The 23,458-nt window shown below is 49.2% G+C and overlaps 1 protein-coding gene across 1 annotated transcript in view; it reads right to left on the minus strand.

Annotated features, from left to right (window-relative positions):
• The window catches only part of SH3PXD2B (SH3 and PX domains 2B), a 109,736-nt gene that overhangs the window by 76,180 nt on the left and 10,098 nt on the right, over positions 1-23,458 (minus strand). The window contains exon 2 of the mRNA XM_007465558.1: positions 1,531-1,611. Coding sequence (XP_007465620.1) covers positions 1,531-1,611 — 81 coding nt within the window. The remainder of the gene's footprint in view (positions 1-1,530; positions 1,612-23,458) is intronic.

Genomic DNA, 23,458 nt, shown 5'->3' on the forward strand with positions numbered 1-23,458 from the left:
TTTGACCAGTCGTATATATTCTCCTGTGGTGACTAACTCTTTCCTGCTAAGTGTGAGCCCAGAGCATTGTGCAACCATGTGGGATCTGAGGATAAAGCAACATCAGGGAACTGGGAATTCAGAACCATAGGAAGAAGCTGGGTGAGAGGACACAGAGGAGAACCCTCTGTCAAGCTTCACCTGAAGCCTGCCAGGTTCCTTCTCCCAGGACGTTCTGTCACACCAGCCCCCTAAATCCCCCCATCTACTTAGGCCAGCGTGAGTTGGGTTTCTGTCCCTTGCAACCAAAGGATCCTAACTGGTACACAGAGGGAAAGAAGACAGTCATCTCGATGAGGCCTTACGTTGGCCTGTGAGCTATGTGAGCCCCTCACCAAGTGGCAGGGAACGCTCATGGATTCAGGAAGCCGGGCAAGTTCCCACCTCCTCCTGAGGTCTGTGTTTTCTAAAGAACTTTGTTACATCATATCAGGCACTGTGAGTTTTCATGACACACTTGCTTTGAGTTGCTGGCCTTTGGTGACGTCAGGATAATGCTGCCGACCCATGGATTAGAGATCTTTTACCCTCCTGGGGAGGGGCTTACACAGAGCTGTCCACATAGGCTTCCTGTGAGACTGGTGGTGCTCAGGGGGGTTAGAGTTCATTCCTTCGTTTGTTCGTTTGTTCATTCATTCATTCACCAAACATTCACTGGATACATACAGTGTCCTTGAATAAAATGTGAAGGAAAGAGAGGATAATGAAGATGTGGTTCCTGCCCATGAGATTCCTAGCTTAGAGGGAGACAGGCAGACAACTTCAATACAGAGTCAGGACAGAGGGATGCAGAGCTGTGGGGTGCAGAAGAGGTGGCCTTCGCTGGCCAGGGAATGAAGTCAGACCAGGCTTCCCAGAGGATGAGACAACGAGGGGGCTGGAGGGTGCAGGAGGTGTTCCAGGTGAGGAAGAGCTAATGCAAAGGCCTCAGAGGAGAGAAGTTGAGCACGGTGCCCTGAGAGCACGGCACGCATTTTAGGAGCCGAGCAAGGAGGCTGATGGGGAGAGGAGGCCAAGGTGAGGCAACAGACGTGGGTCTGTCTTGAGAGCAGAACAGGTCCACGAGGTCTGAACACACTCAACAACTGAACTCACCAGCAAACACGACTACACGAGTTCAAGATCTACACTTCAAAGCCAACAGAAACGATCTCCAGATCAGCCTCCGTTCTAGAGCAGTCAACAGGAGCCTTTCTTTTATTTGGAAAATATTGAATATCAAAGCATAAAGCAATACAGCCCATTACTTATGTCCCCAAAGTGATGGACCCTTTTTTGAAAAATATAGAAAGCTCCTCAAATTTGCATGTCACCCCTGCACAGGGGCCAGGCTAATCTCTACATCATTCCAATTTTAGTATATGTGCTGCTGAGGTGAGTGCATAGACATCATTTTAAACAAGAACACTGTGGCTCTGAAGTCAAAGTGGAAAGTAAGTCCAAATAAACTCTTTGCCACCTTGCAGCTCACCGGAGACCCCAAATCCTTACCTGGAGATCAAAGAATTTGCTGTAGCGCCGATAAATGGCCTCTGTGGAGCCGCTGGACCACGTGACACGGATGATGTAGACCTGCAGAGAGGGATGGAGACAGGTGTTAACACCAAGGGGGTCTTTCCATCTCCAGGACTCAAGACCAAAGCAGTTCAGAGTCAGAAAGACCTGGGTTTGAATCTCAGCTCTGCCCCTGACCAGCGGTATGACTTGGACGGGTTACTTGCTCTCTCTGAGCCCCAGCTTCCTCTTCAATAAAATGGGTCTAATACCCCCACCTCTGAGAGTTGTGCAAAGGATTACACGAAATCAAGTACAGAAAAGCATAAGCACCCTGCTCATCCCAGGAGACGCTGTTACTTTCACGATTTCTTACTCCCCACTCAATTCAGAGAGCCACAGGGCTGGCTACTTTGTCAGCATCATTCTTAAAACTTTGACTTGTCAGAAGGCACAGCAACCTGCGGCTCTTAGCTCTCTTGTATTTCTCATAAGCTAAGCCATCACGCCATCTTCTCCAGTTAGGGCCTCGGCTGAGTCATCTTTTCCCTCTGCATGTCAGTTTCTCCATCTGTAAACTGGGTTAACAGCATCTGTTTCCGCTGCCTCCCGGGATAGTGTGAGGATTCGATTAAGGTGGAGGATGGAGAGCCGCTTTATAAACCACAGGGCCATGTTTTCAATCTCTGTCACAAGTCACAGCACACACAGAAAATAATACATTGAGAACAAATTCGGGCAAACCAAGGTGGCAGCAGGAGGTCACAGCATCTGGCTGGGGGCTCTGGTGGCCCTGGACACCACCTGGATACTCAAGGGATAAGGGATCAGCACATCCATTCCTGGCTTGCACAAATTATCTGTGGTTACAGGGTAATTTTGACACTTAAAACATACATATGTGAAAGCTATCTGGAAACAGAGAAATGCTGTATAAACACGAGGGGCTAGGTGTTGTTAAAGAGGCCATGGGGGTACACAGGCAGGGCCCCTGCCTCTGTGAGTGGACGGTAAGCTGCGGAGACAGCACGTGCATAAGTGAAGATGTGCGCAGGGGACGTCTGTTATTTTTTGCCCGGTACTGGTTAACCTTTCTTTCAACCAGAGTGCCTTGACTTTTCTCCTGGGAGCCTCCTTCCCTATCTCAACACAGTCCCTTAGACACCAAGGTGGGTACCACTGTCCACAGTGATTGGTTGAGGAGTGAGCACATGACCCACACTGGGCCAGTCAGAGCCAGTAAGAATCAGCCCTGGGACTTCTGCTCTGACCCCTGAGAAAGATAAGCTCTCTTTCTTTGAGGTTGCTAGGCTGTTAGGATGCAACGTGGAGATGCCAGGGGGCCATTTCATCATCGCTTGGGAGGAGCCTGCCTGAGAATGAGGCCAGTATCAGTAGATTCCTGATGACACAGTCTGACCCTTAGGTCCAGCTTTGCCTGTAGCTCAATCTACTCCTTGTCTGTCCAGTTTCCTGAGGCAGTAAATCCTGGGCAACACCCACACTCTGGGATTATTTCTGAAGCCAGTTTAAGTTGGGTTTCTGACACATGTAATTTAGTCCTGACGGATGCAGGAAGCGGGGCGGGAGAGATCTCTGAAGCTTGAAGTCATCATGGTGTACCTTGAAGGACATGTAGATCTAGATAGCAGGAGAGGAAAGAAGAGACTGTCGGTGGTGGGGGATGATGGTGGAGCAAAGACAAGCTCAGGGAGTACGGGGGACCACGCCTAGCAGTGGTTTCCAAAGCGGTTTTAGACAAAGTCTCTTCCCAAATGAGTTCTTGCTAGGATACCTTCACTCAAAACAGGAAAAGGAGGAGCTATGGGGGGGCCAGAGCCAGAGCCCATTGTGAACACCAGGGACTTATGGGAGAAGATTTTCCAGGTGAGAAGAGATGAAAAATGTAAAGACAAATCAAGACAAGATGGGAGGTGCCCTTGAATGCCCAGCTAAGGGGTTCGCCAGAAACAACCTCTCTAAATCCAACATCTATTTCATTTCAGCGAAGCAAGGCAGGAAGGAAGGCATTTGGACTCTAGACTCACACAATTTCCTAACCCCCAGGGTCTCAGTTTCCATCTGTAAAATGGGGTCATCGAGCCCATCTTACATAGAATTGTGATGATTATCGGAGGTAAAGCTCTGAGCTCCTTGCCTGGCAGAGAGGAGAAGTTCAAGAAATCTTAGTACCCTTCACTCTGAGTCCCCAGTGTCTACCCGGCCCCCGTTCAGAAAGACACACTATTTCAACACCAGGGATTCAGGTATCCCGCCTCCCGCCCCGCCCTGTTCGTGTCCACTAGTCCTCTGGGTACCTCATAGAGCCAAAAGACAGGGCAGGGCATCCTTTGGGAGGCAGAGTCACCCTGGAAAAGTGATTTTACGACAAAAAGAGCTGTCTCCAAAGCCACCTGAATAGTCATTAGTCTTATTAAAAAGAAAACAGGGGAATCCCTGGTGGTGCAGTGGTTAAAAATCCGCCTGCCAATGCAGGGGACATGGGTTCGAGCCCTCGTCCAAGAAGATCCCACATGCCATGGAGCAACTAAGCCCATGAGCCACAACTACTGAGCCCATGTGCGACAACTACTGAAGCCCACACGCCTAGAGCCCATGCTCTGCAACAAGAGAAGCCACCGCAACGAGAAGCCCACGCACTGCCACGAAGAGCAGCCTCCACTAGCTGCAACTAGAGAAAAGCCCACGCGCAGCAACGAAGAGAAGGAGAGAGAGAAAGAAAGAAAACATCAATTCTGCTTAAGCGAGGCTCCAGCATGTCGATTTAGAATGGCTCCCGTTCATTCATTCACTCTACAACATTTATTAAACAACTCTTGTGTACCAGGCCCTCTGCCAGGTGCTGGGTTACAATGAGCAGCAGGACAGCCTCGGACCCTGCCCCTGGACAGTGGGAAGATGGGCAATAAACCAGCAGATGAGGAAATATGTATATAATTTAAGTTACAGTAAGTGCTAGGAAGGACCCCAAAGCCTGCTGTGGTAGCGCAGGATGGGGATGGTGGCAGTGGGTGTTCTTGGAAGGGAAGGTCCCTCTGAGGAAGCAGCCTTTGAACTGAGACCTGAAGGATGAGGAACTGGCTTGGGGAAGAGCTGAGGAAAGTGTATTCCAGACAGAATGAAAAGTACAAATGAAGACACGCAGGCTGGAAAATGCTTGCAATGTTTGAGGAACCGGAAGACCATTATGGCAGGACACAGCTGTCAGGGAAGGGGATGTGGCCAGGAGGGGCAGCAGCTGCATCACAAGGGTCTTATAGGGCTTACAGGCCATGGTGAGGGATTTTTATTCTATTGAAATTTTGAGGGGTGCAGGGGGCTGGGGAGGAGGCGTTTGACATAATTCAATGTATGTTTTAAAAATATATCCATCTATATGCCTCTGGCTGCTGTGCAGAAAATGGTTTTGAAAAGGGGCAGGGAAACTAGCAAGGGGGCTTTTCCATATCTGAAAGGGACCACGGAACTCAGCCAACCCAATGGCCCCACCTTCCAGATGGGTAAATGGAGTCCCAGAAAATACCCTACCAAAGGTCCCCATCCTGGGGGATGTATAAACAAAGTCTGTATGACTATCTGTGAAGGACAATGCCAGTGTGGATTAAAAATAAGGAAAAAATAAAATAAAAGATCATCAAAGATTTTAAAACCAACCCAAAGCATACACCCATAAACAGAAAAAAAAAAAATTCTGCTTACATAATTCATTCTTGATCTCTTGTTTAACATTTTTTAAAATTTATTTATTTATTTATTTAGTTAGTTAGTTATATTTATTTATTTTTTTAGGTGTGTCACTCTATTTAGGTGTTTTTTCATTTCTGTCAGTAATATTTTCTAGTTTTCTTTTAATTTTTATAAAATTTTATTTATCTAGCATTTTAGAATTTTATTTTTTTTATACAGCAGGTTCTTATTAGTTATCCATTTTATACATATTAGTATATACATGTCGATCCCAATCTCCCAATATTTAGTTATTTATTTATTTTTGGCTGAGTTGGGTCTTTGTTGCTGCATGTGGGCTTTCTCTAGTTGCAGCAAGCGGGGGTTACTCTTTGTTGCGGTGTGTGGGCTTCTTGTTGCAGTGGCTTCTCTTGCTGTGGAGCACGGGCTCTAGGCGTGCTTCAGTGGTTGTGGCACACGTGCTCAGTAGCTGTGGCTCGCGGGCTCTAGAGCACAGGCACAGTAGTTGTGGTGCATGGGCTTAGTTGCTCTGTGGCATGTGGGATCTTCCTGGACCAGGGCTCGACCCCATGTCCCCTGCATTGGCAGGCGGATTCTTAACCAGTGTGCCACCAAGGAAGCCCTTGTTTACAATTGTTTTTTTTGAGGTACGCGAGCCTCTTACTGTTGTGGCCTCTCCCGTTGCGGAGCACAGGCTCCAGACGCGCAGGCTCAGCAGCCATGGCTCACGGGCCCAGCCACTCCACGGCATGTGGGATCTTCCTGGACCGGGGCACGAACCCATGTCCCCCTGCATCGGCAGGCAGACTCTCAACCACTGCGCCACCAGGGAAGCCCTGTTTACAATTTTTAAAGTTCTGCCCCTATGGTACAAGAACTCTGTAGCAGATCTAACTGGTTTATTGGAATCAACCTCTGAGTACAATGTCTGCATTTTTAGGCACAGATCTAACTTTTTGATGAGAATTGTCCCAATGTAGGGCTTTGGCCTTGCCCATGGTTTGGGGGCTGGTGAAAGAGCCCATGCACTGGGTTCTAATGCCAGCCCTGCTGTTTGGTGAAACTCACAAGGTACCAATCTCTCTGGCCACAGTGTCCTTCTCTCTAAAATGAGGACAGCAATCTCCCCTGAGGACTCACTGCAATAACTAAGGTACATATAGGGCTTTGCCAATGCCCGGCACACATGAGCTGTGCAGTTCGCTTTTCCCTCATGGCAGGTATCCGGTATTCCTCCTTATCTGGTACCTCCTCTCTCCTTTTGGTAATAGCCCCTGATTTCCCTTGGAGGGTCACCTTTCTCCCTCCCCTAGTCTTTGTGATAGGGAGTATCATGTGTCCCAAGCCTGGCCATCCAGAATCTACCAGTCCCTGATCCCAACAATGGTTCAGGGATGGGCACATCACCCAAGCCAGGCTGATGAGACTCAATTCTGGGACTTCTGATGGCATGATCAGGAAAGAGACCCTTTTCCCCACTGCAGTGGCGAGCTCGGAGAACTCTACACCGTGATTTAAGGTGTAGAAAGCACAGAAGCAAGCAGAGCTCAGAGGGAGAGAAAAGTGGCATGTCCTGCGACACTGCTTGAACCCCTCGACCCGGCATCCCGGACATTCCACACACACAAACCCAAACCTTTTTTCTTATTTAAAGTGAGTATGAGTTAGTTTTTGTAACTTGCCACCAAAGCATTCCTAACACATCTGACCTTGGCTTTTGGATTATATCCCAAACCCAGTTAATACTCAGTGGCCTGGTGTTAAGGAATTAAAAGCAGACCTTTTTCGTAGCAGCATTAGTCACAATAGCCAAAAGGTAGAAACAACCCAAGCGTCCACTGATAGATGAATGGATAAGCAAAATGTGTAATATTATTCAGCCTTAAAAAAGGAAATTCTGACATATGCTACAACATGGATGAACCTTGAGGACATTATGCTAAATGAAAAAGACCAGTCACAAAAAGACACATACTGTGTGATTCCACTTATACTAGGTAGTCAGAGTTTTCAAATTCATAGAGACAGAAAGTAGAATGGTGGTTGCCAGAGGCTGGGGAAAGGGGAATGGGGAGTTAGTGCTTAATGGGTTTGGTAAGATGAAGAGTTGTGGAGATGGATGGTGGTTATGGCTGCACAACAATGTGAATGTACTTAACGCTACTGAACTGTACACTTAAAAATGGTTGAAACGGTAAAATTTATGTTATGTATATTTTATCACAATTTAAATAAATGAGTAAATAAATAAATAAGCAGATTTCCTTCAGAGATTTACATAGTACATGTCATGCTCCCTGGAAGTGACACTTATAACTTTCTCCCTGGTATAGCCCTCAAAACACATGCTGCATATCTGAAGAACTTATATCCAGAATATATTTTAAAAAAAAAACAACACAACTCAACAGTAAGGAAACAGCCAACCCAATTACATGATAGACAAAAGATCGGAATAGACACTTCATCAAAGAGGATATATGGGGACCTCCCCGGTGGCACAGTGGTTAAGAATCCGCCTGCCAATGCAGGGGACACAGGTTCAAGCCCTGGTCCGGGAAGATCCCACATGCCGCGGAGCAACTAAGCCTGTGTGCCACAACTACTGAGCCTGAGCTCTAGAGTCTGCGAGCCACAACTACTGAAGCCTGCGAACCTAGAGCCCGCACAATGCAACGAAGAGTAGCCCCCACTCGCCACAACTAGAGAAACGCCGCATGCAGCAATGAAGACCCAATGCAGTCAAAAATAAAATAAATAAATTTATTTAAAAAAAAAGAGAGAGAGGGCTTCCCTGGCGGCGCAGTGCTTGGGAGTCCGCCTGCTGAGGCGGGGGACGTGGGCTCGTGCCCTGGTCCGGGAGGATCCCACATGCCGCGGAGCGGCTGGGCCCGTGAGCCATGGCCACTGGGCCTGCATGTCCGGAGCCTGTGCTCTGCAACGGGAGAGGCCACGGCAGTGAGAGGCCCGTGTACCGCAAAAAAAAAAAAAAAAAAGAGGATATATGGATGGCAAGTAAGTGCATGAGAAGATATTCAACATCATTAGCCATTAGAGAAAGGCAAATTAAAACCATGATGAAGGATCACCACGCATCCATTAGAATAGCTAAGATAAAAAAAAATACTGACAAAAACAAGTGCTGACAAAAATGTGGGACCACCTGAACTCTCAGACATTGCTGGGGGGAAAACAAGATGGCACAGCCACTCTGGAAAGATCCTTGATGGATGCTGAACCATGGGGTGAAAGGTTGTTGGAGAAAAGGAGAGTCATACAGGGTGAAGATATCACCCCAGGGATTAGTCTCGCAGCAAAGGGAAAAATGTCCCTTTTCAATGGAGAGATCTGGCGACCACAACTGTAATAGGTGACCAAACCTAGCGTGACCAATAAGAGGGATAATTAGACCCTGAGGTGATGCAATAGGAGGTATACAAAACCTTCTGTCAAGTATTGTCACCAAAATATTTAACCTGAATCTCAAGTCTCTTGACCTAAGTTTCACTTCATAGGAAGTACAGGAGGGAGAGGAGCAAGCTAAATGACACGTAAGGAAACAATCAGATAAATCCAGAATGTGGGATGGTCTACAAGTCTACTCCTAGGGCATAGCTCAAGTGCTACCTCCTCCAGAAAGCCCTCCCTGACTGCTCCCGCCCCACCAATATTAGGTTGGGTCTCCCTGGTGCATGCCCTCTTGGCACCTACTGTCCCATCACAAAGTCGACTACACTTTACAGCAACTGCTGACAGCAGAAACCATGCTTGTCTTGTACATACACTGAATGCTGTATGTCCAGCTCTGAGCGCAATGGAAAATCTGTACTTTGTGGGAAAAAAAAGAAGAAGACACAAAGATGCCAGGAAGTCAAGCCCTCTCTGGCTCCTGTCCTGCTTCACCACAACCCCTCCCTCTGGGAATGAGCAAGCACAGAGACCACACTGGTGTCCGAGGGCCACGGAGGAGGCCTTAATCCGGAATTAGCCACCAGCAAAATCCCTTCTTACACAACCTCAGCATCAGGGCCTGCATGATTTGCAAATTCTCAACTCCCCAGGTCTGGGTTTCTCACAGGGCCTCTGTGACACCAGGGCCAGAAGTCCTGGGTCCCTAAACTTCCTCTAAGTCAGCCACGCCAGGGTGCTTGGGGTCGAGGTGTGCAGATGACTGGGTCTTGGTCTCCCCCAAATCCTCGCGAGCTTGCAGGCCAGGCTAATACCTCCCATGTTGTCCTAGAGAGGGATGGAGGCTCAGAAGTGCAGTGACTTGCCTGAGGTCACAGGCTACACAGTGCAGAGCAAGGACTCTGACCCAGGTTACCTCTAACTCTGACGGCCTTGCTGCACCGGGGAATCACGCCCCCACCCAGTAGCTGGGCCACAGTTGGACCAAGGAGATGGCTGCTCATTTTTCTACCTCTTCCTCAGAGCCTGCCGGGAGGCTTTTGAGTTCAGGGCTTAAGAGGGCCTGGATTCACCCTCTGCCTCCATCTCAACTAGCTGCATGGTCTTGGGAAAGCAGCTTTACCGCTCTGCGACACAGCTTCCTGCTCTGTAAAGAACGGGGATCGTAACAGCGTGATGATTAAATGAGAAAATGCATGGAGAGTGCTGGGCTTGGGGCCTGGCACACGGTAAATGTTCCATAAAGAGAAGCTATCATCCTCCTCCTCACTGTGAGCTAAACACAGGGACATAAAGCTGAGGGGACCTCGCCCCTGCTCATTGTCTCTACAGGTGAGATCCTCCTGCAGCCCACCCTCCAGTCCCCATCTGTCCCCATCTCCCCCGGGCGCTGCCTCTTCCACTGTCTTCTCCAGGCCCCAGGGGGCTGCAGAGGGACTGCCCCTCCAGGGCCTAAGAACACAGGTCCAGCTCACCTGAGCCTGGGGCACAGGTCTCCCAGCTGCTGGGTGAGTCAGGGCCCTGATCCCTCCCCGTTGGTGTCTGGGGGGAAGACCCTGCCACCACCCACCCCAACCCTTGGGCCTCAGCCTGAGTGCAGGGGAGCAAATGTTGGGCCACCACACATGTGAGCCTGCTTGGTGCCGGGGCTTTAGCAGCCCTGGCCTTCCCTCCTCTACCTGGGGGTGAGGACCATCCCAGGGAGTCCCAGGTCAGTCTGACTTGCCAGGAGCTGCCACAAAGAGGATGAGAAATCCCACCTGTTCATAGATGGAATTAGGTGTCATGTAGCCTGGGCCACAGTGACCCCTGTCCTCTGAGGACCACCCTGTCCCAGGGCCTCCAGAGGCCACTTTTCTTCAACTTAGACTGCTTTTGGAAGACAGAAAAGAAAAATGCCCCCTGGCAGATGCCAAGAGTTCATCTGTGGACCCCCACCTCCATGAGAAGTACCACTTGTTCCATCTCACAGCCACAGCTGACTGGTCCAGGCATGGTCAGTTTCTCAGAAACCTGAAATCAGACCTGAATATATCAGCTCCGTCGAGAGGATGCTGATGCAGCCTGAGCCACCTCGTTTGTGACAGACATTTGGTCTGCAGAGAGGGACGAACGAAGGAGAGGCAGAGAAAGGAGAGGCAGGGAGAGCCCTGCTTGGCTCCCGTCCGCACTCTAGCTCCTGCTTCTAGGGCCCACCTGCCCACTCAGGGCTGCTATGACGCAGGGGACTGGCCTTCTAGTTAATTTCCCTCTTAGCATGAAGGTTTGTGTGCAACTAAAAGAATTCTGTGATAGAGGGGAAAGTTCAGGCATTATCTTAGGTAAAAGAACAGTCTAAAGCAACAATCTGATCTCAAAAAAATTATGTATACAGTATATAAGTGTATGTGTGTGCTTGTGTATATTTCATTTGTGTATTACGGTGAATGCCCGACTTAGTGAACACAGAACCAAAGCTCCCAGGGGAAATGAGGGTTGGGGTCCTGTGAGCCTCTGATCACAACATTTTCATCCACTGATCAATACACAGCCTTGCTGTATGTTTCTGTTTAATGACACCTTATTTAATGTATATTGTTGATTCATTAAGCTTGAACTCATGGCCAGTGGCACTGTAACTCATGCCTGAACGAAGCTTACCTAACACCTCCAAAAGACACATCACAGCCTGAGCTTAGGAACACTGGACCGCCCTTTAGCACTAGGTTTGAGGCCACGTTAAACAGCGAAATGACCAAAAAAAGCAGGAGATGTATACAATGTGGCAATAAAGAGACCATGGAAAAAGACACTTGTTCAGAGTATAAGAGCTGGAACAAGAAGGCAGAGGTTGCCTTGTTCAACCCCAGCTGGGAACATGCACCTCAGGCCACACAGTTTTTGCTGCCACGCACATGCCCACGTCTGCAAGCGACCAGGAAAACATCACAAGTACTGATGTTGGATTAGAAATAAATTTTAGCAAGTAGGCAAATTCCCAAATATGGAATCGGCAAATAATGTGGATGGACTATACTGTATATAAAGTGTGTGTGTATGTCTATAAACCACTGATATATACATACATACATATATATATATATATATAAACATGTATATATATGGTTGGCTCTGGGTTGGTAGGAATATGTTAAGACTTTAAAAATTCTCTTCTTGAAGCTTTCTTGTATTCTCCAGATTTTCTACTGTGTATTTTCTTTTATAATCAGAACGAAAAAGTCACTTTCCTAGGAGAACAGGAAGAAATGTGTCTGTGACACACTCTCTCGTCTGGAACACCAAGGTGGAACCCCATCTTCCCTCACTATCTCGGCTCAGTCCTAGGGCCGTCCCTCTGGAACATCCTTCCAGATCACGGAGCACCTCCTGGGTGCAGGTACAGCCGATGACAGAGGTGGGAGGGTGGGATGGGAGGAAGCTGGGAGTCGGCAGAGGGTGTCTTAGCCCTGACCTCACTCTAAGTTCGGGAAAGTCTTTTGCCCCTTTGAGCCTTTGTGTTCTCTGAGAAATGGGGACAAGGACACTCATCCTTCCTACCTCACAGGCAAAGATCGAATGAGATATTTTTACAGCTCCAGAAATGGAATCGGTGTTGGTTAGAATCTCTGCTGTGGCTGGGATTTGAGGGAGAATGTTCCATAAATGCTTCCTAACTCCTCCGCAGTCACCTCCTTTGGCAGGTCCAACCCAGCCCAATGGAGTGTGGGCTCCCAGTGCCTGGAGGGACCCCACTAGACACACAGAAATTTATGTTCCATTCCTAAGGTCAGGTCATCCATGAATAAAGATTTAAAACAGAACAAAGTTTATAGGCCCTTGAACAACACCTGGAACCAGGACTGGGCATGGCTACGTTAACAGAAACAGGCGAGCTCCAGGCAGCTCTGCTTAACTGACATGCCTTATCCCTGCAGACCCACTGGCCCACACCTCTGCCCATGGCCGCAACTCTTGGAAAGGCCCCAGAACTCCATCGATATGCCATCCCCAGGGCAGGATGATATGAAACAGCTGTTGCCCCACCTCGGGAGCACTGTGATCTCATATGCTTTCATCACGTGAACTAGAGAACATGAGAAGGTGTTTTTGCCCAGTGAATAAGATCCCTGAGGCACGGGGGGAATGTCCTCCAACCTCACTTTGCTTTGCAAATCTCTATGGTGGGGTTTCTAGGGCTGGCAAAGAATCTGGCTGTAATTCCCCGCTGATATTAATTAGAAGGGGTGTGGCTTCTGCACTAGTCACATGACAAAGTGATTACATTTTGATCTGGGTTGCAGTGGCCATAGGTTTAAATCTGGGGGAGGGTCTGGTCCAAGCGCTTTTCGAAGTGACGGTCCTTAGATCACTGTCTCAAGGTATGCAGGAGCTCGGGCACACCAGCCAGTTTTAGGTGATTCAGGGCTCGGCACTAAACTGCAGGGAATCCCACAGTGAGAAAGTTAGTCTCTGCCATTCCCTTCCGGCCCTGACTGGCTCAGAAAGTTGGCAACAGTGGCTTTTCAGCACCCCTTCCAACACTTGCTGGTCTCATTTCCTGAAGAAGGGACAGAAGACCTCACGGCAGGCAACACTTGCCAGGAAGAACTTTAACACACTGATTTTCTTTTTCCTTTCTATTTAGTTTCCTTCTATTTCTAGCGAGGGCTGCTGGTTTTCCATTTATGGTGGACAGCTGAAGTTTCCCTTTAAAAATAACTGAAGTAAAAAAGTGAGTCAATTTGAAGAATACTGAATTAAGAATACGTAGTACAGGGGGTTTGTGGCTATGCCAAACGTTGTGATGGTGCCGGTAGGACGATCAACAATGAGGGCGGTGCTGTTTTAGTGAACTCCTTGCCATTCTCACTCTGTCTGGGGCTCTGTTGTTTACAGGCCAACAAGCCCACATTTCTCACGTTGGAAGCCCTCTCCTGGCTCTACAGTGCTGGTGGGGAACCTGGAATGACCTGGGAGACCAAAGAAAACATCTAAAGAGAGGGCACCAGTGGGACAGAGAGTTGGGGCTGTTTTCCTGCAAGGGCTGTGAGAAAGGAACATCAGCAAGACAGAGATCCATGCTCCATTAGCAATGTCTGCCCTGGGCACCTGGAACCGGGAGGATGTGTACGGCACACATCCCTGATTCTAGAGCAACCCCTGCATTTAACAAAGGGACCAAGGGGGGCTTCCCTGGTGGCACAGTGGGTGAGAATCTGCCTGCTAATGCAGGGGACACGGGTTCGAGCCCTGGTCTGGGAGGATCCCACATGCCGCAGAGCAACTAGGCCCGTGAGCCACAACTACTGAGCCTGCGCATCTGGAGCCTGTGCTCCACAACAAGAGAGGCCACGATAGTGAGAGGCCTGCACACAGCGATGAAGAGTGGTCCCCGCTTGCCACTAGAGAAAGCCCTTTCACAGAAACGAAGACCCAACACGGCAAAAATAAATAAATTAATTAATAAACTCCTACCCCCAACATCTTCTTAACAAAAAAAAAAAAGCATCTCCCCTGTGAAGCCCTTCCTGACTCCTGACGCTTACTACACCTTGTCTCGTCCTGTTTAAAACAAACAAACAAAGGAACCGAGGGGTGTAGCGACTTACTAAGGGTTCCACTCTTAGCTATGGACTCTTTCCACTTCCACAGCAGTATCCAAATTTCCTTGCAAGCTCCTCATGCCCCTCTGGGCCTCCTGCACAATGACTCCCCCAGAGGACTTTAAATCTGGAGAGTTCTTAGATGATTAGGCCAGCGGTCAAATTGTCCTGCAAGGAGCCCCAGGCTCCTGGTGAGGTGGGTCGGTCTCTGGGTTCTCCATCCTGGTTTCCACTAGGCACTCCCACTTTTAGCTCTTCTATATATGGAAGAGGGTGTAACCTGGCAGCCTGCAGGCCCAATCGCCAGACCTTGTGGGTCCACACTGCCACAAGGCAACCATCAGTGGAGACTTTAGACAGCGCCTGGGCTCCTCCACTGCCCACAGTCCTCCTTTGCCTGCTTCAAGCCGACAGCAGGGGGTCCCAAGACTTTAAAACAGACAAAAAAACCTGCTCTAGACCGTCCCTCATTTTATAGTTGGGGTTATGAGGTCAGAGAGGGGAAAGGACTTGCCAAGGCCACACAGCGTGCAAGGAGAGTTGGAACCAGACCTAGGGCTCCTCTTGGGAGGTGCTGAGGATGTCGGAGTTCCACTCCAGAATGCTGTTTCTCAGACCTGAGAAACAGCAGAGCCCTTTTTAGCCAGAGGGAGGAAAAACTCTGTCTCTCACGCAGCATACTGAGGGGCTATGGCTTCTGCTCACAGATCACACAGTTTCTGCAGCAAGTCCTTAGCCCAGGATAACTAAAGCTGTCCTGCACTGCAGCCAGAGCAACCTTCATTAAATACAAAAACATGTGCAGCCCTGGGCTTCCCTGGTGGCGCAGTGCTTGGGAGTCCGCCTGCCGATGCAGGAGACGCGGGTTCGTGCCCCGTTTCGGGAGGATCCCACGTGCCGCGGAGCGGCTGGGCCCGTGAGCCATGGCCGCTGGGCCTGCGCGTCCGGAGCCTGTGCTCCGCAAATGGGAGAGGCCACAACAGTGAGAGGCCCGCATAACGCAAGAAAAAAAAAAACAAAAAAACAAAAAAACATGTGCAGCCCTGAAACCAAGCAGCAGTGTTAGTTTCGAGATCTAGATGAACCCACTTCTTGCAGAGAGGGTTCCTGGGAATATGTCCCAGGGAGTCCAAGAGTCTATAAACCCTGGTTTAAGAAACCAGCTTTAAAAGGTAAGTGTGACCTCCCCGGCCACCCCAATAAAGCTCCCACACTGGCTGGGTTTCTGGGTTGGTGGTTCCTGGGAGCAGCTTGGTAACGACTGGTTGGGCTCCAGATCCACCTCGTTGGCTATCTGCTGCCCAGGCTTAAGGTGGAGGACACAGTCTGGGGCGGGGGGTGGGGGGTGGGGTGGGGGTAGGAGGGAGGGAGGGAGGGAATGAAAGAGAGAAGGGTGGAGGAGGGTGGGAGAGAGCAAGGAGAGGGGGGAGAGTGAGGAGAGGGCAGAGGCAGTTGGAAGGGCTCCACCGGCTTAACTAATGGGAAACATGATTCTGCTGTCCCCGTGGAGACCACACGTTCCCTTTGGTTCCGATCTGTCAGCTCTCTCCAGCTGTCTGCCCAGCATCTGGCCTATGTAGGTCAGCACTCCCAACCTCTTTTTGGAATTGCAACACCCACAGTGTATTTGATTTCCTAACACCCAGAGCAGCATCGCCACCGGAAGTGCTGAGGAACGCATATTTATCTTTTTAAAGAAGGTACATTAAGTTTAATTCTGGAGAAATGCCGCCTGAGTGTCATGATGCCTTTGAAACCTAGGATGTCAGAGTGAGCGCGGACCAAGGTGAGTGGCGGCGGCGGTGGGGGGCCGAGATAAAATCAGCAACCATGCTGGGGAACCCACTGCTATGCGCTGGCCCTGTGCAAGGTGCTTTACCAACATCCTGTCAATCATCATGAAACACCTGGAAGGAAGGGGGGGTCCGCCCTCAGGTTGGGGAGGTGGAAACCCAGGATGCCATCACGCCTGCGGTCACGCAGTTGGGAAGTAAGCGACTTCAGTTCCAAGCCCAGCACCTTCAGCCTCTGAAGTCCCTTCTCCTTCTTCCAGACCCCCAAGGCCAGGCCTCGGCTCTTCTGGTCCCAGGCCAGAGCTTTCCTGTCGCAAGTCAGCATCAGGAATCAGCAAGCTCAGGCGCCACAGCAAGTGACACTCCGGGGGTGGCAGGCTGCCAATTTTCCTCTTTTCAATTAAGTGATTGCTTGGAATGGGGCCCAAAGACAAGTGCTTGTGGTGTGAGTGGCAGAGAAGATGTTTTTTGTCCCCAGCCCGCGCAGGTGGGTGGTGGAGCTGAGGTCTCAGACTGTACCTGGGGGCAGAGGGGTGCCAGGCCAGGAGGTGGGAGACAAGGTCGGTCTCTCTAAAGCACAAATTGAATCGTGTCTCTCCTCTGCTTCAAACACCTCAGTTCGTTCATTCATTCATTCAGCAAATACACACAAGAGCACCTACTGTGTACCAGGCTCCCTTCCGAGGGCTGGGGATATGGCCGTGAAAGAGGAAGACAGAAGCCCCTGTCCACCTGGAGCTTTCAGCCTAGTGGAGGAAGACAACAAAGGCATGTCGGGGCACCTGGCCAGGTGCTCCCTTGCCTCTGGTCTCTGCACCTGCCACTGCCTCTGGAGGGAGGATCTTCTCTCCCTTCACCTTTGTAGCAACTCTTCACTTCCTAGGTGTCAGCTTAGAGGCTGCCTCCTCTTGGAAGCCTTACTGGAGACCCCCAGTCTGGGTCAGGCCTCCTTTCTCTGGGTTCCCACAGCCACTAGGGCTGCCGTCGCTCAGCACACATTCCTCTGGGTGTGCTGTTCTGTTCACGTGACTGTCACCCCACTCCCCTGGGAGCCCTCAAGGGGCAGGGGCCAGGTCTGTCTCATTCACCACAATCTTTCCAGTGCCTGGTGACACTGGGCTCTCAGGAACTGCCTGGTGGGAGACCAACAGGCGGACAGACAGACAAAAAGCCAAGACAGGGCCACACGGTCATAAATCAAGGTGACCTCACTCAAGGCTCTCTGAGTCTGGGGTAACAATGCTCTTGGAATGGCTGAGTGAACAGCTCAACTGCCAAGGGTGCTGGAAACAGAACCAGCTTTGTTACAGAGAAGAATGCAGGCACAGGGCCCAGCCCTGGGAGAGAAGTCCACGTTTCACCCCAAGACCTCTCTGGACAGGCGATGGAGAAAAAGAGAACAGCGCAGGAGTAATTCCAGCTGCAGCTGGAGGCAGCATCCCATACCATTTGAGAGTCAGGGCAGCCCGAGGGAATTCTTAGGAGGTGATGGAATTATGCTGCATCCTGTTTCGGGTGGTGGTTACGAGAACCTACGCATGTGTAAAAGCTCATGGAATGCTATACCAAAAAAGGGAATTTTCCTGCACACATGTTAAGTCAAAAATTAAAAATAACAATCCCTCCTTAGTGTCATTAAAAAAAAAAAAAGATAGGCACTGGCTTTAGGGTACCCAGGTATGATTCTCGGCTCTACAGCTTAAAGCTGCTGTGGGACTTTACAAGTCATTTCATGGCTCCGAGTCTCTATTTTCTCATCTGTAAAATGGAGAGAATAGTCGTACCTACTTTATAGGGTTGGCTAAGGATTCAACAGGCTAATGCAGGGCAGGAGCTTGGCACATGGCCTGACTTACAGGAAGCTTTGAGTGCAATCACTGATAACCGCATTACAAAGATGAGGCACTGGTGGCTCAGGCCGGCCAACTCAAATCTTTTGAGGTGAACTAAATTAAAGGGAAAAGTCACGAATGTCACTCTGTGAAATCCAATCAACAGCCTCTCCCTGGAGCCCATCTTTCCATGACTGCCGGAGTCTCATCCAGATGGCAAGCAGCATGACCCACTTGCAGGGCCGGCCGGGTGCAGCACCTCCGTTCTTCTAGATGGAGACACGGAGCTGGTGGAAACACTTGCTGGACTGGGTGTGCAGCGCCAGGCCGGGTCTCTGGCTGCCAACTCACAGCCTTGCACACATCTGGCCCGAAGCGGCACGGGGAACTTTCCAATGGCAAGCAGAGGTGCTGGCAGCTGGAGCCAGGCTCGGCCGAAACCAACCTGAAGGCTAGCTTTCTAGGAAAGCCTCCAAGGCAGGCACTGAGGGCTCGTGGAGATCTCCCAGGCTGCCAGGCCTCAGAGGAGCCCGGGGCAATGCAGGAAATGGAGCCGAGAGCCCGGGGCAATGCAGGAAATGGAGCCGAGAGAGGGCCTCTCCTAGCAGGGCTGCCTAGGGGGAGAACTGGGCAGCCAACGAGAGCACCCACTATGTGCAAGGCACACAGGCAGTAGGAGTAAAGCTGTCTGAGTAATGAAAAAGAATCAAAATGAGCCACGTTGGGCTTCCCTGGTGGCGCAGTGGTTGAGCGTCAGCCTGCCGATGCAAGGGACACGGGTTCGTGCCCTGGTCCGGGAAGATCCCACATGCCGCGGAGCGGCTGGGCCTGTGAGCTGTGGCCGCTAAGCCTGTGCGTCCAGAGCCTGTGCTCTACAACGGGAGAGGCCACAACAGTGAGAGGCCCGTGTACCGCAAAAACAAAACCAAAACCAAAATGAGCCACGTTTATTGGGCTGATTGGGCACTATGCTAAGTCCTTCATTTATGTTCCATCACGGGATGTGGTGACACTGGCTCAGACGAGGTCACACAGCCAGCATGTGACAGAGCTAAGATCTAAACCAGGGCCATGGGGGACTTCCCTGGTGGTCCAGTGGTTAAGACTCTGCGCTTCCACTGCAGGGGGCCGGTTTGATCTCTGGTCGGGGAACCAAGATACCGCATGCCACGTGGCGTGGCCAAAAAATAAAATAAAATAAACCAGGGCTGTGGGACATGGTGAAAAAAGCCTGACATATGTGGTCAGGTGGGTCTTGGTTCACACCTAAAGGGCCCAGCACAGTGCCTGGCACACAGTAGGTACTCAACAGAAAAGACAGTAGTAGAGTTTTCTTATAGGCCACAGGCCCGCTAAGAAGCGCTTTACAGCTGCTGTTGGAGCACAGAGGGGATGAGGGCTAATTCTGTTGGTGGCACCTGGAGAGGCTTTCCAGGTGAAAAAACAATTGCTCTGGATCTTGAGGGATGCATAGGAGTTTTCCAGCTGAGGACCAACACTAATGAGCACTTGTGAAATCCCCAGCACTCTGCTCTCAGGAACCCTATGGAGTGAAGCTTACTACCCATCCCATTTCACACCATAGTAAACTGATGTTCAAAGGGGTCAGAGGGCTGGTCCAAAACCACACAGCTGTTTATGGAGGATGCCAGAATTTGAACCCAGGTTTGTTTGACTCCAGAATGCCCCTTCCAGTCCCCCAACCAAAGCCAAAGACACAGCAGAAGAAAACTGCAGAAGCTGACTGTCTAAACCAGAACAAGAAATGTGGGGTCCCACAGGCAGCGTCTCGGGGAGTTTCAGGCTACAGCTGCCAGCTCCTGGGCGAGGAGGCCCAAGAGAATGCTGCGAACTCTCCAGCCACGCCATGTGGAACAGGCAGCCCAGTCTCAAGATAGCAGCAATGCAAATAGCACAGACTTTCAGTTGGATTGACCTGGGTTCCAATCCTGGCTACACCACTTCCTTGAGCAAGCTACTTAGGAGCCTCAGTTTCCCCATTTGGTAAATGGGGATGCTAATACAGTCAGCCCTCGGCACCCAAGGATTCAACCAAGCTCAGATAAAAAAAAAAAAAAAAATTCCAGAAAGTTCTAAAAAGCAAACCTTGAATTTGCTGTGACCCAGCAACTACTTACATAGCATTTACATTGTACTTACAGCTATCTACATAGCATTTACATTGTATTAGGTATTATAAGTAACCTAGAGATGATTTAAAGTATTGGAGAGGATGCGCAAAGGTTATATGCAAATACTACGCCATTATATACTAGGGACTTGAGCATCTGTGGATTTTGGTATCCATAAGAGGCCTTGGAACGAATCCCCCACAGATACCAGGGGATGACTGGAATAGTATTACCTGTCTCTCAGGGCTGTTGTAAAGTGTAAATGGGATAATGTCTGTAAGATACCTGGTACAGTGGTGGCCCTTTACCCCCTTCCATGCAAAAGTAAGTTCCTTAGGCCCAAATCAAACCCAGATCATTAGGCTGAACTAAGTGAAATTGCCACTTGTTAAGTCAAAAATTGACAATTTCATATGGTTCAACCTAATAGCATCCCAAGGGATTATAATATTTTATCTGTGTCCACTGGACTAGACTGAGAATTAGTTACTTTTCTCTTGAGTGTTTACTGTGTGTCAGGAACTGGGATGACTCCTCCATTTACAGATGAAGATACTGAGGTTCTGAGAGCTTAAGTGAAACACCCTAAATACCACTGGCAGAAAGTGACAAAGCCAGGATTTACACCCAGGTCTGGCTGCCTCCAAAGCCTGTGCCTTAACTACTATGATACAGTGCTCAGTCTGGTGTCAGCGGGAGATCATCACAAGGAACCCAATTCTGAGTCAGCTGAAGGATATCATCAATGGCCATCATCCTAGAATCATGGGACCCAGGGATCGAGAGAGCCCAAGAAGTTACGGTTTCATTCAAGGAACACACCTGGCACCTGTCCTTAGACTATGAGGGATTCAGGGTCTGGTGGGAGAGGAGGAGACGAGTCAACAGTCATATCCAATGTATGAGCACCACGATGGGCTTGGTCCACTAGGAACCTCAGCATCAAAGCTGAGTACCCTGGTTGGGTGACAGGCAGAAAGGGGTCAACTAGGATTTCTAGGATACTCCCTAAACAACTGTCCCCTCCATATAAATGCAGCTTCATCTTCCTGTCCCACTGGGCTTGGGGACATGAAGAAAGAGGAGAAAAGAACTAGATGAGAATGTAGAGGGACTGAGCTCTCAAACCCTGGGGACAGCCATCTATTAGGGCTATCAGAAGGGGAGTAGGGATTCCTCCACCAGATAAAGTAGGGGGGCTGCAGAAGTGGGTTCCAAACTTTGTACAGCCAAGTAGCCCCTTTTCCCACATGAAATCGTATGTGGTCCGATGGTCAGGTTCTGTGGGTTCCTTGGCCACCCCTGCACCCATGCCCTGCTGGGCTCCTCATCCGGCAGACTATTCCTCCCGGCCTTGATGTGAACCCCTATGTGGACTTTTCTGCCAGCTTCCTGCGCTTCATACACGAGTCTATGAGACGGGAAAAAAGGGAACAAGGGAAGCAGGGTCCCCTCTTTCTCCCTCCCTCCAGGAAGCTTTCCTGACTCCGCTGTCCTACACTGTCCTCTCCTCTCTAGAGAAACCTGGGATAATACATAAACATATAATACAATGTAAAACAACGTAACGGCTCACAACCACCAATGGTCTTGATGTGTTTCCTATGAAGCTACACTGTATTACTGTTTCCACCCAGCAGTGGTGGAAAGTAAGACCCAGCATGTGAAGTAACCTGTTCCACAGAGTTGGTAATAAAGTCTGACGGCAGAGGCTGAGGTCTTAACAAGCATCCACATTTCTACCACCAGAGACGAAGCTTTGGTTACACTTCTTCCCAGACCCTTTTTCTATATGTTGAAGTCGTTTATGAAATTAAGATCACACTGTATATACATGATCTTTTTCACCTGTGTTATATGGTGAGCATTTCCCCATTTCATTAAAAATTCTTTCAGCAAAAATTTTAAAGGATCCTTAGTAGTCCATTTATTTAATCATGCCTCCAATGATAAACATTTCCAGTATTATTTTAATTACCACACTGCTAAATATCCAAATATACACATCTTTGGGGAAGACTGCTTTTAAATCTTAGGGGGGTGCATCCTGGACTAGTCCATTTAGAGTATGTTTCTCAAGGTGTGGTCATTCCAGATGACCTGTGTCACATCATTCGAGGTTGCTTATTAATAAAAAAGCACATCACTAGTCAGGGAATGGTAAAGATGATGATGGTAAAGATAATATAACACTAACAGGTTACATTCAGTACTTTCATGTGCCAGGCACTGCTTTAAACCCTTTACATAAAATAACCCACAGTAGGTACTATTCTTACCCTCAATTTACAGATGAAGAAACTGAGGCACAGAGAAGTTAAGTCACTTACTAAGGTCACACACTCTGCTGGTCACCGGCAGAGCCAGGTCAAATCCATGCTTAACTTCCAAGTCCAAACTCTTAAACTTCTACCCAGAAGTTTTTCACCTTTTTTTTTGTGCCACGGAGCCCTTTGGCAATCTGATAAAATCTATGGTCCGCTTCTCAGAATGATTTAAAAATGACTAAATTAAAGCACATAGCATTCCAAATGAAATACTGAATTGTAATAAAAATGTTTCAAAAAATAAAATTATGAACATATGTACTTTTATTAATGCAATAAATAACAAAATTCAGCAGTGGGTTGAATAACATCACAGTTCTGAAGCAGTGATGAGGATAAATGCAACAACTGTAAAGTGACGTGAAAATATCTGTGAATTTCTACTGGTGACAAAGTCACAGGTAGTACTAATATCACTGAGGGTCGCTGCCTTCATTCATAATGGAAGGCAATGCTAAATTGCTATTGGAGGTTAGTGAGAATAAAGATGTACTCTTCCCCCTTCCAAGTTCAAGGACCCTCCGAATTCTACCCATATTAAAAACTCTGCCAGTTGGCTTTCCCTGTTCCAGAGCACCCACCTCCTCTTGACCCCAGCTCAGAGCGTCACCTCTCTGGTCCAGCAGGGAATGGGGAATGGGCAGTCCAGGCCTCAGACCCCTGCCCTGTCCCCAGAGCCCTACTGCAGGCCCCACCACAGCCCTTATGCCGTGATGTGTTCCAAACAGATGGTGACCTCTATAAGGACAAAGGCTGCCTGGTCATCTCAGCCTCTCTTCGGCTTGGGGCCAGGCCTGGCCCAGGGCAGACAACAAGCCCACATCTGTGCAACTGACTGGCAGCCAATGGTGGCCCGAAGCCACAGGCTGCTGATTCACACCTTGGCTGGGGAGGAGGAAATGGTGACGCCACTGAGTGGGTTTCTGGCTTTCTTTGCCAGTGCAGTAGGCAGGGGGTCCATGCAATTCTGCTTAATTAAGCAGAGTAGAAAATATTATTCTTATGTGCTTTAAGGCAACGTTTCCCTTCAAATCTAGGGGGTCAGTTGACTATACCCTTCTTTATATTCAATGATAGGCAGCAGAGCCGAGTGTCATCCCGGGCAAAGTACTTTATCTTTCTAAGTCTCAGTTTCCACATTTG

The sequence above is a fragment of the Lipotes vexillifer genome, unplaced genomic scaffold (assembly GCF_000442215.2).
Source record: "Lipotes vexillifer unplaced genomic scaffold, Lipotes_vexillifer_v1.1 scaffold621, whole genome shotgun sequence".
NCBI classification, from domain to species: Eukaryota; Metazoa; Chordata; class Mammalia; order Artiodactyla; family Lipotidae; genus Lipotes; species Lipotes vexillifer.